Here is a 16,098-nt window from a genome sequence, read left to right as displayed (position 1 = left end):
ATTTTTAAAATTAAACGTATATTGATCGCCTTGGTACTTCAGGTCTGTACACATCATGCTTTTATAAGATTAGCCCCCTCCCCTCCATTACTTATTCTCTATCATCAAGCTCCCCTCATATTCAACAGTTTACTGTATAGTGCTTATTATATTCATATACGGATATGTTGTTTCAGTATTTTTCATTCTCTAACATTTTCTTTATTTCTCCCACATCCTGCAGCTCAGACTCACTAACACAACTTTGTTCTCTATCTATCTCTATATATGATCATATATGTTTCTATACACACATTTAACTTATAGGTCTAGATTCCATATATGAGAGAAAACATGTGACTTGATTTTTGGGGGCTTGCTTACTTTGCTTAACATGAAGTTCTCCAGTTCCATCCATTTACCTGCAAACAACATAATTTCACTCTTTTGTATAACTGAATAAAACTGCATTGTGTATATACCACATCTTCTTAATCCATTCATCAGTTGTAGGTCACCTGGGCTGCTTCCAAAGCTTGGCTATTATAAATAGTTCTGCAATAAACATGGGTGTGCAAGTGGCTCTATCAGATCCTGGAGTATATTCTTTCAGATATATGCCTGGGGTGGTATCACTGGATCCTGTGGTAACTGTTTTCAGTTTTTTGAGGGACACTCCATAGTGGGTGCACTAATTTACACTCCCACCAACAGTGTAGAAGGGTTCCTTTCCCTGTATCCTCACCAGCATTGTTGTTGTTTGTGTTATTGATGATAGCCATTCTAACTGATGTGAGGTAGAATCTTAATGTAGTTTTGATTTGCATTTCATTTATGGTCAAGGATATTAAGCATTTTTTCATATGTTTATTGGCGATTTATACTTCTTTTGAGAACTGTCTGTTTAGTTCAATTGTCCCTTTATTCAGTTGGTTGTTGATTATTTGAGGTTAGTTTTTTTTAGCTCCCTATACATTCTGGTTATTAATCTCATCGGATGTATAGCTGCCAAAGATTTCCTCCCATTCTGTATGCTGTCTCTTCAGTCTGACGACTATTTCCAGCTTTTTAGTTTCATGTAGTCCCATTTCTCAGTCTTTTCTCTTAGTTGCTGAGATATTGGAGTTCTATTCTTAAAGTTATCGCCTATGCGGTCCAATGTGTTCCCTACTTTTTCTTGGATTAATTTCACTGTTTCAGATCTTACAATAAGATCTTTAATCCATTTTGAATTGATGCTAGTACAAGGTGAGAGACTAGGACCTAGTTTCAGTCTTCTGAAGATAGAAATCCAGTTTTCCCAGCAAAAAGAATATTCTTGTTTTTAGGAAATATACCTTGAAAGGGGATGTCTGTAGCTGCCGAAATGTTTAGGAAAAAAACTGAGTATGTATATGCATATGTCTGACACAGAGAATGGTAAGGCAAGTAGGCTGGTTATGGTGGCTCATGCCTGCAATCCCAGCAAGTTAGGAGGCACAGATCAGGAGGATCATGGTTCTTGGCCAGCCAGGCAAAAAATTAGCAACCAATAAAACCAATAAGCCAAAGATAGTGGCATACACCTGTGGTCCCAGCTATGCAGAAGGCATAGGTAGCAGGATAGCTGTATTGAGGCCAATGCTAGGAAAAAACATAAGACCCTACCCAAAAAATAATTGCAAAAAAAGGGTTGAAGCTTGTGTGACTTAAGTGATAGAGCACTTGCCTAGGAAGCCTGAGGCCCTTGAGTTAGAAAAACCCAATAGAAAAAAAAAAAAAAAAGTGACAAAATGTTGACAAATCCAAGGGAAGGGATCAAGAATTCTTTGTAATATTCTTATAAATTTTCTGTAAATTTGAAATTACTTAAAAATCTAAAGTTAAAAAAAATTCTCCAAGAATCATCTTAGAGAAGACTTTGTAGACAGTTTACCAGTGGAAATTTTTACTTTTTTCTCTATGGACAATACTTCATAAATTTTTGCTTTCTAAGTCTTAAGATTTTGGTTTACCTGGAGAAAACAGATAAAAACTTCAGACCATATCATTTATCTGGCAGCCTCTTTTGGAATCTCTCTCAGCTCTGGGAGCTGTACTCTTTGCTGCTTTTTAAAATTTTTGGTGGTGGTACAGGGATTTGAACTCAGGGCCTACACCTTGAGACACTCCACCAGCTCTTTTTTGTGATGGGTTTTTTTAACATAGGAGCTCTTGAACTATTTGCCCAGAGCTGGCTTTGAACCATGATCCTCCTGATCTCTGCCTCCTGAATAGCTAGGATTACAGATGTGAGCCACCAGTGCCCAGCTCTTTGCTACTTTTCTATCTCAATAAACACTCACAGTTTATTAAAAGAACAAACAAACTAACTTTAAAAAATGGGTTTAAATAAATAAAAGCATGTATTTGTAAAAATAACCCGAGGAATGTTTCTATTTAAATTATATTTCCATTGCATTTAACATTTTCATCAAAATAAGAATTTTTAAAATAGTAGAAGATACAAGTTTTTAATGAACCTTACAAAAGAAATTAAAAACAGAATTAAGAAAGTTAAAATTATAAATAATATGATATGCCCATTAGCCAGTGCTTATTTTCACAGGAAAACATTTTGCTGGAAACCTTTTTTGTTGGTGGTACTAACGTCTCAGGGCCTTGCTAGGCAGGCACTCTACCACTTGAGCCCTGTTTTGTTGGGTATTTTCAAGAGAGGATCTTGAGACCTGAATAGCTAGGATTACAAGTGTGAGCCACCAGCACCTGGCTCTTTGCTACTTATCTATCTCAATAAACTCTCCCACTTTACTAAAAAAACAAACTTTAAAAAATGGGTTTAAATAAATAAAAGCATGTATTTGCAAAAATAACTTGAGGAATGTTATTATTTAAGTTATATTTAAATAGATTTCTGTCCCCTGAGTATCTAGGATTATGAGCCACTGGCACCTGGCTTTTTGTTGTTGTTGTGCGGGTAGAGGCACACTGTGGCATTTACAAAAGATCTTACAATATAGCAAATGTATCATACTTGAATTGACCTCCTCCACCATTCTCCTTCACTTCCCTCCATCACTATTTTTTTTAAAACAACAAAATCTGTGCTAGGCATGGTGATATATACTTATAATCCCAGCAAGTTGTAGGTCAAGGCAAGAGGATCAGGGGCTTGAGGCCAACCGGGGCTCTACAGTGAGATGCTGTCAAAAAAAAAAAAAAAGGAGAAGAGGGAGAAAGAGAAGGAAGGAAGAGAGGGAAGGAGGGAGGAAAGAAAGGAAGGAAGCTGTTATTTGACTATAAACAACTAGTGCAAACAAAATATATTCAGGCCAAGGTTAATTTCCTTCTCTGTCCATGCTGCTGGCTAGAGGAGGTAGGCTTTCATTTCTCCCTTTTCTTTCACACATATTAACAATTTTGTAAAAAAAAAAAAAAAAAGAAGCTACATTAATAATTTGTTTGAAAGCAGCTCAAAATTTTCTTGTTACTTCCTTATTTTTTCTCTGCTGGAATTCTTAGAAATAATTTAAATTTTACTGCTAAGCAATATACTTACACAGTTCTATGAGTGATTATTTACTAGACTTCAAAAGTAAAGAAATGTATTTAGAAACTTGTTTCATCATCATTTTTACTTTACTTTTATCACAAACTGGGTTATCCTACAGGAAAATAATATTCTACTATTTGCTTTGATTTGAAAGAATGCTATGACCACTTAAAGCTAATACACAAACATAAAGTGCTGTTTAATCTGGAATTTTTTAAAAAGCCAAGTCTTATGGTGGTAAAAGAAATCTAAGCAAATGGAATAAAGAACCCATTACTAAAGCTAAAAATGGATCATTGATGAGTAACTTTATAATAAATGGAAAAAATCCTTTAAAACACACTATTTCTATATATTAAAATAGTTCTTTTAGCTAAATTCACTAATTCTAACATCAAGTCATGGAATGATATAAAGTAATCTGAGGGTTCTTTGGAAACAAATATTGAGAGCCTACTGTAGCATACACACCTGTAATCCAGGCTATTTATTCTGGAGGCAGAAGCAGGAGTTGAGGCCAGCAGGGGCAAAGTTAGTAAGACCCTGTCTCAAAAACAAAATACAAAACAAAATGGCTGGGGGCATGGTTCAAGTTAGAGAGTGCTTGCCTAGCATGTATGAGGCACTGGGTTCAATCTCCAATACCCCCCAAAATTGGGAGAAAGCCTAGACAAATTCATAAGTGACCCACGACAAAGGTTCTGGCTGCTTCCTTGTTACCTGAAAGCAAACTACTATGGGAGATAATGTCAAAAGAAATACAAAACAAAAGCAAGCCTAAGCTCTATGAAAATTGATGAGTTCAGGAGAAGAAAGAAGAGGTAAAGGAAGTATAAAAAGTAAGAACAGTTTAAGTAGGCTCACTCAGGTGGAAGGACAAACTGGTATGGTATATATTTCTTTTGTCCAAAAACATTTCATCTTTCATTGCCTACTTTTACTTCTAAGTTTGTTATATTTTGTACAATTGTATCAGAAATTCATTTAGTTTAGCAGTCACCTCCTTTCAAATACAAGATTATCTGTGATTTATAACTGCTACTTGCTACTTGCTTTCACTATACATTCTCTTATACAAACTGAGTCTTCTATGACATACATTTTTTTTCAGGGGTGGAGTTCTAGGGTTTTGAACTCAGGGCCTTGCTATTTGTTAGGTAGGCACTCTACCACTTCAGCCATGGCCCAGCTCTTTTTTGCTTTAGTTATTTTTCAGTCTCACGCTTTTTGCCTGGGGCTGGTCTCAGACTGATCTTCCTATGTATACCTCCTAAGTAGGAGGAATTATAGGTCTGTATCACCATGCCCAGTTTGTTGAAATAGGGTCTCATTAACTTTTTGCCTGGGCTAGCCTCCTGGTCTCTACCTCCTGATTAAGTGGGATTACACATGTGAGCCAGTGCACTGGCTGTGTTTTATTTTTCCTCTTAAAAAATTTTTATTAGCATCTATTAAGTTGTACAGGGGATTCACTGGACATTTCCATATGTGCTTGCAATGCATTTTTTTCCCACCGTACAACAATTTCAGTGGGTTTCGTTGTTCTATTTTCATGCAGGTATACAAAGTACACTGACCATATCAACCCCTTTACTCTTTCCCTCCCAGGAGTACACATCCCCAGTCAGGATGTGTGTCACATTCCTGCCCTTCGTTTTTTAAGTGTGTACTAGTTGTTCAAAGGGGTTTCATCCTGTTATTTCACACATGCATATACTAGACTTTAATTAGATTAACCCCCTCTATTACTCTCTCTATTCCCTGTCTCCCCATTATGCAACAGCTTTCAGCACATTTCATTATGTCATCTTCATAAATAGTTGCGATGTATTTTGACGTTATTCACGCTTATCATTCTCTTTTCCTCTCCTGCCTCCCCCTAGTCCCCTCAAACAGTCTCAATATTACAAACATGTATGCATTTATAGATGCATTTATCTTATAGGTTTAGCATCCACATGAAGGAAAGTGTGATCTTTGTGCTTTTGGCTTTGTCCTTCTGGCTTGCTTTGCTTAACATGATGATCTCCAGTTCCATTTACTTATCTGCAAACAACATAATTTCATTCTTCTTCACGGATGACTAATACTCCGCTGTGTATCTATATTGCATTTCCTTTATCCACTCATCAGTTGTAGGGCACCTGGGATGTTTCCATAGCTTGGCGATTGTGAAAAGTGCTGTAATAAACATGGGTGTGCAGTGTCTCTTTTGTATTTTGACTTACATTCTTCAGATATATGCCTAAGAGTGGTATCATCAGGTCATATGGTAGTTCTATTTTTAGATTTTTGAGGACCCTCCATACTGCTTTCCATGGTGGTTCTACTAATTTACATTCCCACCAACAGTGTATAAGGGGTTCCTTTGTCCCATATCTTCACTGGCATTTTTGTTGTAGTTTTGATGATAGCCGTTCTGACTGGAGTGAGGCAAAATCTCAATGTCATTTTGATTTGCTAGGGAGAAGAGCATTTCTTCATGTATTTATTGACCACTTTTACTTCTTTTGAGAATTGTCTGTTCAGTTCATTTGCCCATTTCTTCATTGGGTCATTGATTTTTTTAGGAGTTCAGTTTTTTTGAGCTCCCTGTATATTCTGGTTAGTAATTCCTTGTCAGATATATAACTGGCAAAGATTTTCTCTCCTCTTATAGGCTGTCTATTCAGGCTGGTGACTGTTTTCTTTGCTGTGCAGGAGCTTTTTAATTTGATGCAGTACTATTTGTCAATCCTTTCTCTTAATTGCTGAGATACTGGAGTTCTGGTCAGGAAATTATTACCTATGTCTGTATGTTCCAGTGTCTTCCCTATTCTTCCCTGCAGTAGTTTAACAATATCAAGTCTTACATTAAGGTCTTTGATCCACTTTGAATTGATATTAGTAAGGATGACAGACTGGGATCTAGTCCCAGTCTTCAGCTTGTGGCTATCCACCTTTCCTAGTAACATTTGTTGAAGAGGCTGTTTTTGCTCCATTATATGCTTACGGCCTCCTTTATTAAAAATCAAATAACTATAGGTGCATGGATTTGTATCTGGGCCTTCTATTCTGTTCCATTGGTCTTTGTGTCTGTTTTTGTGCCACCATCATGCTGTTTTTATTACTATGGCTCTGTAGTATAGTGTGAAGTCAGGTATTTCAGTACTTCCACTGCTGTTCTTCTTTGGTTATTTGAGGTCTTTTCTGCTTCCATATGAACTTCAGGGTTGATTTTTCTATCTCTGTGAAGAATGTCACTGGAATTTTGATGGTGATTACTTTGAACATACAGATTGCTTTCAGTAATACAGCCATTTTCGCAGTGTTGATTCTGCTGATCCAGGAGCATAAGACCTGTTTTACATTCTTGAGACAGGGTCTTGCTATGTATCCCAGCTTGGCTCTGAAATTACAATCCTCTTGCCTCCACCTCCCAAGTGCTGGTATTACAGGTGTGTACTACCATGCTCAGCTATGTTGCCTATTTTTAGAAAAAAATTAAAGAAATTAAACAAAAAATAATGTCTTCCTCCTAGTATCTAGCTAAGATTGGCTTCATTGAGGAAACTGGGGCTTTGCTTAGGGGAAGAAAAGAGCAATTGTTTACATCAAAAACAGTTGTGGGGTAGAGAAGACTGGAACATTAAAACATCTGGAGTTAGGGGGAACATGGCTAGGGAAAACAACTCCTAACAGCAAATAAAAAGGTATAATGACGAATGTAGGAGATGGCAAGCAATGAAACTCCTTTGAGAAATTTTTCCTTCATCCCTTTAGTATTTTAAATGCTATCCAGGTCTCACCTCTTTCAATTTAGACTCCTACTGACGAACGCTATAGTTTGCAGTTACACGGTGGTAAAACAGATCTGTCACCTGACTTGAGGTGACAACCACAATTATAACATTATTCGAACAGAAAATGCATCTGAGTTCCACATGAACGATCCAGAAAGCAGGTTTAAAGCTAACCCATTTCTAAGATGTGGAAGGCATCTGAACTTACAGCATAAGAGAATGAGCTCTTAGTGAGTGAAAACTTCATTTTCCTCATCTTTACACTTCAGTTTCTACCCCAGGGTGTGGTACAGAAGAGCCACTGAAATGGTGAAGGAGTTGAGCATAAAAGTGCTTTGAAAATGGAGTCTTTGGTTCTGTTTAATGCAGTACTTTGGGAAGAGATAAATTTTCTTTCCAGGATTCGGAGGGAGTAGCTTTCTGCAAATACCACCTTCATCCAGTGGCATCACTGGTTGGCTAACATGAAACTGGATGGTTGCTGGCATAAATCTTCCTGGATTCTCTAGGTCACTGTATTTCTAGCTCCATCTTAAGCCAGCTGTTTGTTAGGCCTCTGTTCCCAAACAACGTGAATCTGAAATAGTTTTCCCCTAAGCTGGCCTAAAATACTTGGCTAGGAGAACCAGACTCCCATGAGTATTAAATTGAAGAATCATATATTACCATTATGTGAGACTTACAAAGCATATTAAAAATAAAGTACTTTACATCTTTAAGAAAGAATGTTTTGGCTTAGGTATACACTATTAATTTCTACAAATAAATGATTTCTCAAACTGTCACCTTAACAAATGACACCTTTCCTGCAAAACATGTATACAATTTCAAAAACAACAAACTTACTCATCATTGTTTTCTGTCATAGATTCCTTTCTTTCAGTCAAATTGAGGTGATTCAATTTTTGTCTCTTTCCTATATGTGCGTAATAAAGAAAAGCAATATAAAGTTAAAGGATAATTTGTCAAACTTTAGCCGGTACATGCTTATAATCCCAGCACTCAGAAGACAAGCAGGAGGATCACAAGTTAGAGGCCACCCTGGGCTATACAGCAAGTTTGAGGCCAGCCTGAGATACATAGCAAGACCAGTCTCAAAAAAAACTACCACCACCACCACCACCAATAAGAGAGAGAAATTTAGATTTCCAGATGTTAAACAAAAAACACATAGTTTCTGCCAGCCAATCTATTTTAGACCAGTGAAGGAAAATAAAAAGTATCCTACCTTTATTTTGGTACTGGGATTTGAACTCAGGGTCTTCCCCCTTGCTAGGCCAGCAGTCTACTACTTCAGTCACATACCCAACTCACTCTCTCTTTTTTTTAATTTCCCATTCTTATTTTTTAAAATACATACTGGCATTACATAGAAAAAACAAGCAGTAGAGTACCTGCTTTGTAGCATGAAGCCCTGAGTTTAAATCACAGTCCCACCAAAAAAAAAAAAAGAAAGAAAAAACAAACTTTTAAAGGGCCGAGGGCATGACTGAAGTGACAGAGCACCTGCCTAGCAAGCATGAGGCCCTGAGTTCAAACTCCAGTACTGCCAAAAAAGGAAAAAGAAGAAAGAATCTTTTGAATAAAATTTCTTTTGAAGTTTGGCATATTAAAGAGAAAACTAAGGAAGTCCAATTTGATAATATAATTAGGTTAAAATACAATAGCAAACTTTACTGGATAATGGATACTCCCATCAAATATTTTAATCAAAGATATTACATTAACGCTTCCAGAATTTGCATTACTTTACTCCTATTTTTTCTCTCAAAACTAACAACAAGGGATTAGTGATACTAATACCTAGTAAATGGTTAAGTTCCTACTGATATCACAGTGAAATAAATTTTATTTTAGGGGTAAAAGAACCTACTTTTATTTATTTATTTTTAAATAAACAACTATGTACAGTACAACATGATGCTTTGTTGTATGTTTACTTTGTGAACCAGTTAAGTCGAGATAATTAACATATTCACATCCACATCCTTATCAGTGTTTTGTGGTAAGAACATTTAAAATCTCTGCTCCTAGCAATTTTTAAGTATAAAACTCATGTTATTAGCAACTGTCACCATATTATAAACAGATCTGAATTTATTCCTCCTGTCCAGCCAAAGGTCTCCTCCTCTGACCAACATTTCCCCCAATCCCCTGCCCTCCTCACAGCCACCTCTAGATCACCTCCACGCTATTACCTGCTGTATGAGTTTGACTTTTTTATATTCTATAAAGAAATGAGATTGTGCAAAGACTTATTACACTTAATATAATGTCCTCCAAGGTCATTCTTTTATCACAGTTGGCAGGATTTCCCTCTTAAAAGCTGTGTAATATTCCCTTTTGTATATATACCCCATTTTCTTTATCCTTTCATCCATGGATGTACATTAGATTGATTTTGTACAGGTGTCTCTTTGACATGCTGATTTAATATCCTTTGGATATATACCCAGTAGTGGTATTGCTGGATGATACAGTAGTTTCTGTATTTAGTTTTTTGAGGACCTGAATCTTTTTTAAATTCATTTCTTTGATGCTATGGAGGTTTGAACTTAGGGCCTCATTTAGTAGGTAGTGCCCTACCACTTGACCCACTCTGCCAGCCCAAGGACATGAATCTTTATTTTTTTTTCTTTTTCTTTTATTATTCATATGTGCATACAAGGCTTGGGACATTTCTCCCCCCTGCCCCCACCCCCTCCCTTACCACACACTCCACCCCCTCCCACTCCCCCCCACCCGCTCAATACCCAGCAGAAACTATTTTGCCCTTATTTCTAATTTTGTTGTAGAGAGAGTATAAGCAATAACAGGAAGGGACAGGGTTTTTGCTGGTTGAGATAAGGATAGCTATACAGGGTATTGACTCACATTGATTTCCTGTGCGTGTGTGTTACCTTCTAGGTTAATTCTTTTTGATCTAACCTTTTCTCTAGTACCTGTTCCCCTTTTCCTATTGGCCTCAGTTGCGTTTAAGGTATCTGCTTTAGTTTCTCTGCGTTAAGGGCAACAAATGCTAGCTAATTTTTTAGGTGCCTTACCTATCCTCACCCCTCCCTTGTGTGCTCTTGCTTTTATCATGTGCTCATAGTCTAATCCCATTGTTGTGTTTGCCCTTGATCTAATGTCCACATATGAGGGAGAACATACGAGTTTTGGTCTTTTGGGCCAGGCTAACCTCACTCAGAATGATGTTCTCCAATTCCATCCATTTACCAGCGAATGATAACATCCAAGGACATGAATCTTTAAATACATATTTATTTAGTAAATCCATGAAATGATCTTTTATACAGGTTGAGCACTCCTAATCTAAAAATCGAAAATTGAAAGTGCTCCAAAGTCTAAGGCCTCTTAGAATTTATTTATTTTTATTATTGTTGTACTGGGGGTACATTGTGACATTTACAAAAGTTTTCACAATGTATCAGCTGAATTCATCCCCTCCATCATTCTCCTTTATCCCCCCTCCCCAAAATCTAAAACTTTTTGAATGTAGACTTCTCAGATTAGGGATGCTCTTTTGGTAAAATCTATATACATAGTCCAAAATTTTAAAAAAAACCTATGAAACACTTCTGGTCCCAAACATTTATTTATTTATTTATTTTGGAGGTACTGGAGCTTGAACTCAGGGCTTCACACTTGTTAGGCAGGTGCTCTACAACCTGAGCCACCCTGCAAGACCCAGAAAAACAGGTGGTATTTTTTCTAGGGTTTAAACTCAGGGCTTTGTGCTGTACAAATGAAAACCTTCAGTATACATTAAACCTTTGTTTTAGAAATGTGTTGGCTAAAGGTTGCTACTAATTTCTTGAATTTTGTACTATGCTGTCTGCATTCAGTACAGCTCCAAAATTAAAGTAAGAAACAGTACAGAATGTTAGAGTATTTATCAGATTTTCTATGACTTTCTAAACATTTTTATTATTGTAAAAGAATTAGTCAAATATTTCACTGTGTAATATGTAGAATAACAATCTTAATCTTATCATAAGAGGACTTATGTTTTAAAATACTTTTCATTGCTAATTAGGAGTTTTAATATCTGTTAGAATAACACTTGGTTCAGTGTATGCAAGTGTGAAAATAGAATAATGACATCCATTAAAAATTGTTTTGAAAAGTGGGGATGAGAAGTAAGAAAGATTAATAGAGGGGTTGTATTTGGTCAAAGTACATTATATGCATGTATGGAAGTACAACAATGAAACCTCTTTGTACAATTACTATACACTAATAAAAAAAATTAACATACCCTAAAGAGCTATAGAATGTACTGGTCATTTTTCTTGTTAAGTTACATGTATTAGTTAACAGCTGTGTTCTTGTCTCTCTTTAAGTGCAGTTTCATAAAACACTGGTGACAAAAGTACCATCACGGAATCTGAACTACATTCAGAACTGTACCTGAAATTTCTGGTAAGTCACCAGGGAGTCCTTTCCCTAATTAATGAAAATAGCTTTCAATGGATCATTAAGGCTTGGCAGTATAATTAATGATGGTGATTATAATGGCTAACATGTAGTATTGATTAGGGCCAGGTACTGTTTTAAACATGTTACATGTAGTAGCTAATTAATCTGCACAATAACTCTGACATAGTCATTCTTCTTCCCATTTTACAGATGACAAAACAGAGGCACAGAATGGTTATATAACTTATCCAAGTCTATAAAGTTAGTGATTGCCAGTCAGGACTAAAACCAAGTCATCTGGCTGTGAAGACTGCTCTTAACAATGATACTATGCTTATTTATTAATACATTAAAGTTTAAATATGCTTAGGGTGGTATCATGCTATTTGTAGATACATATTTTACAGTTGGCAAATATCACAGGCATTATTTTCATCTTTAATAAAAAGTTCAGAGTTGAGGAAATGCTTGACCCACAGAGGTTCAAATGATCCACCTAAGGGGGGTCACATATAAATTTGCAATATTTTTTCAAGAATTATTCATAGGTCAAGTTGAAGCCTGTAGGCTAAAAGGTAAATAGGATCCTGATATGATTCTTCTATTCCTTTAATGAACCAAACTGATATTATTAAACAAGAATGGTAAAGAACTTCTTTAGAGAGTAAACTCAACATTATAGTACCATTAATTTCCAATGAAAGAGTTGTAACAATCTTAAAATATTCACTATATTAGTGAATATAAAGGAATCAATGAGGAAAGTAGACTTACTTACTAATATATTATTTGAGAACAAAAAATAAAAATAGAAATTTTAAAGTCTTTAACTCAGATTGTAGACCACATTAATAAGCATTTGGCTCACATATCATAAAATGTTTATCATAGATTTAAATAGACAGTTTAGAAGCTCTTTTGTTATACAGTCTGCTCCTTTTCCATTTGGAAAAAAATGAATCTTGCCAGAGACCTACCATTTATTAACCTTTAAAAACGACCAGCTTTTTATTTTGGTGCTTTTCATTGTAATTGCTTTGTTTTCAAATTAGCAATTTCTATTCATATCTTCACTATTTTCTTAAACTCTTTTGAGTTCATTCTGTTGTTTTTTTTTCAGCCTTTTCCCAGTTGAATATTTTGTTTATTAGTTTTCAATTTCTCTTCCTTTTTAAATATATGCATTTACAAGTATAACATTTCCCTAACAAATATGTTAGTACAATGCAGGTATAGATTTTCCCTCTAAGTGCTAATGTTTCATTGCTATGCAATTCTAAGTGTTTTAGACTTGTCATTATTTTTCTGATCAATTAATTGTCTAGAAACCTTTTGGTATCCAAATATACATGATCTAAAATTTGGGGGGAAGCTGCCTTTTCATTATGGATTAAATGTATGAAATTTTAGTCTGAGAATGTGACCTAAAATGCAAAATAGTTTGGAAAACATTGCTAAGGGTTGGGGGAGGGCAGCAATATATGTATACACATAAAAGTGTGATATACCCCCCACATCTATCTCTTTTTCTCTTAAAAGTATAAACTGAAACAAATCACTCCATTACTTGGCCAATGTAGAGTCTAAGAAGGGGAAAGATATAAAAACAGATTTTTCTTATTATTAAAATTAGGAATTTAAATCAGCATTTAAAGGTAAAGTACTCAGTTAACACAGCATGGTTCAGATGTATATAGAAAGTACATACACATAAATATCAGGAGGAAGAGAATTCTAAGTGGAGGAACTGATAAACAGCAGGAAAGTCAGAGTGCCCAAAGCAGTGAGAACATGGGGAAAGTAGCAAAAATGAGGCAGATAAGATGGTCAGGTTTTAGATGGATAAATGGCTTTCAAAGTCATAATAAGATTTTTGGATTTTATCCTAAGTGTACTAATAGAAGTGAATAGCAACTGAAATGTCCTTGAAAATGTTATTTAAAATTTATGCTGTATTTTGAACAATACTTAAAAAGGGGAATTGTTACGGAGGTTATGACCTCATTTGGAATTTAAATGACCTCTTGCCACATTTTCTTATATATTAGAAACTTAAGTTACTAAGTAAGTATCAGACTTACTCCTTCCCTCCCTTCCCTTTCTTTCTTTTTTTTTTTGGTGCTGGGATAGAACCCAGGACCTCGTGCATGCCAGGCAAGTGCTCTACCACTGAGCTACATCCCAGCCCCCTCCAGGTTTCTTTATTTTTAAAACACATAGAAGATGAACAATGTAATAATTATAAATGATTTAATCTAATTCAAGATCCAAGACAAAATTCTCCTTTTTTGAGACTAATGTATTTGAATATATATAATAGAATACAGAAAACATGTATGTGCAGTTTAGTGAATAATTACAGTAAATGGGTATAACTACTACAAAGGTCAAGAAATATAATATTGCTAGCACTTCAGAAACCTCTGATATCTGATTTTTTTAAAAAGAGCTAACTTAGTACTTATATTCTGTGATAATTACCCACTTAAATGTCAACTGAAATCATGTGACCAATCTTTTTATGGGCAAATGGAATATTCCCTTAAGTCCACATTTAATTTCAGTATGGAAATTGAGTATGTGTCAACTTAAAATCTATTTACATATTTGTATAGAGATGTAATTGCTACAACAATTTTTAATTAAGAAGATATATCAGGTATATAAAAGCAGAACTACAGAACTTGAAAAAAGATAAATATTTCATAAATTTTTATGAAAACAGACCTCACAATACTAGATTTAAGATACAAACATTTATTAAATTAAAATCACACATTCAAAAGTTTAATATTTCGTTATGTGTTTCATTATGACAAATTTAGGTAAAATGAGACTTTTTTGTTTCTATGTAAATTCTAGTAAAAGATTAGCACTCAATAAAATGTTAAATAATAAAATACAAATTAGGCTAATCACAGCACATCTAAAATATTTTATTAAATTCAAGCCTATTTAAAATTATGCATTATAAAAGATGACACATAACTGATTCATGGCTAGTCTCAATATATTTAAACCTATAAAAATTAAACGTGTGCTTTTAAATAAGTATTTTATTAATAAACTACCAAGAACAGGTATGTATGGTAAAAATTAAGTCAACAATATTTTAAAATAAAGATTTAATATTTAAATTTAGTTTTTCTCTATGGAAAATTCAACAAACTTTAAAAACAAATGCATTTCAAATAGTTAAGAAAAAGAAGGGAATGAAATATGATTAAATAAGAGCAAACTATATAAAAATACACTACATATGCACAAAATTAAATGGACAACATGGATAACAGTAACATTTAGAAGTATCATCTTCAAGTGTAGTGCGGCAGGACCTGAGTTATGTGCCCTTAATTTATACACTTGATGGATAGCTTGTGAAGGGGCGTATTTGTAATCATCATAATTGATAGTAGCTGAAGGCAGTCAGGTTATAATTTCTATTTAATAGATGGCATAGTAGGGGAACAAAGTCTGCAGTAGCATTTTAAAATAAGTGCCTAGAAAGTTTACACTTATGTTCAAAGTAATGTCTACAGTCTAGCCTTTTCTACATTAAATTCTTTAAGAGAAAAATCAGACACAGCAAGATCTATATATTATTAAATCAAAACCTTGATTTAACCAATAACTAGAAAAATCTTACTATCAGTGGAAAAGAATGTTCAACTAACCATTTGATGATCCACTTCTGTGCTCTTGTTCTTTAGAGCTTGTGGGAGAACAAAATGGGCTCATTAGACGAGTTCCAGTTGTTGGAGAGTAAGTTGTAATACTTTTCTTCCTTGTGATGTTTGAAGGATCAAATGACTGGAAATAAATAATAATTTGGAACAGAATTATTATGTTTAGTTCTAGATCTTTGAAAATACCTTTTTACTCAACAAAATTCAAATGAATGTCAGTTTTATTGCTCTTTCTTTTCATATTTCAAATACACTCAATCACCACCTTCAAAATGAACACTATTCTTTCTAATTAGGTAGGTATCTCAGATCTCTGAATAATTAAGGCATCTCAATATTTTTGAAACATTGACATTAAAGTGTTACTAGCTCCTGAGATGATATCAGTTCTCACAGTAGCATCCTCACTTTTAATTTCAATGAACCTGAAGTGTAATTATAAAGCCAGGTCAGCACACACACAGGAAATTAATGTGAGTCAACTCCCTGTATAGCTATCCTTATCTCAACCAGCAAAAACACTTGTTCCTTCCTATTATTGCTTATACTCTCTCTACAACAAAATTAGAAATAAGGGCAAAATAGTTTCTGCTGGGTATTGAGGGGGTGGGGAGGAGAGGGAGGGGGCAGAGTGGGTGGTAAGGGAGGGGGTGGGGGCAAGGGGAGAGAAATGACCCAAGCCTTGTGTGCACATATG

General features: G+C 34.9%; 1 protein-coding gene across 5 annotated transcripts in view; it reads right to left on the bottom strand.

Moving 5' to 3' along the window:
- The window catches only part of Itgb3bp (integrin subunit beta 3 binding protein), a 64,644-nt gene that overhangs the window by 23,930 nt on the left and 24,616 nt on the right, over window positions 1-16,098 (bottom strand). For all 5 annotated transcript variants that reach the window (XR_012449872.1, XR_012449873.1, XM_074079892.1 and 2 more), the window contains exons 3-4: window positions 15,390-15,525; window positions 8,140-8,209 (exon numbers count right to left, since the gene is read on the bottom strand). Coding sequence is in view for 3 of the 5 variants with exons in the window: in XM_074079892.1 (XP_073935993.1) it covers window positions 8,140-8,209; window positions 15,390-15,525 (206 nt within the window). In the remaining 2 variants the exon portion in view is untranslated. The remainder of the gene's footprint in view (window positions 1-8,139; window positions 8,210-15,389; window positions 15,526-16,098) is intronic.

The sequence above is a fragment of the Castor canadensis genome, chromosome 7 (assembly GCF_047511655.1).
Source record: "Castor canadensis chromosome 7, mCasCan1.hap1v2, whole genome shotgun sequence".
In the NCBI taxonomy this organism is placed as follows: Eukaryota; Metazoa; Chordata; class Mammalia; order Rodentia; family Castoridae; genus Castor; species Castor canadensis.
This window is presented reverse-complemented; position numbering and strand designations above follow the sequence as displayed.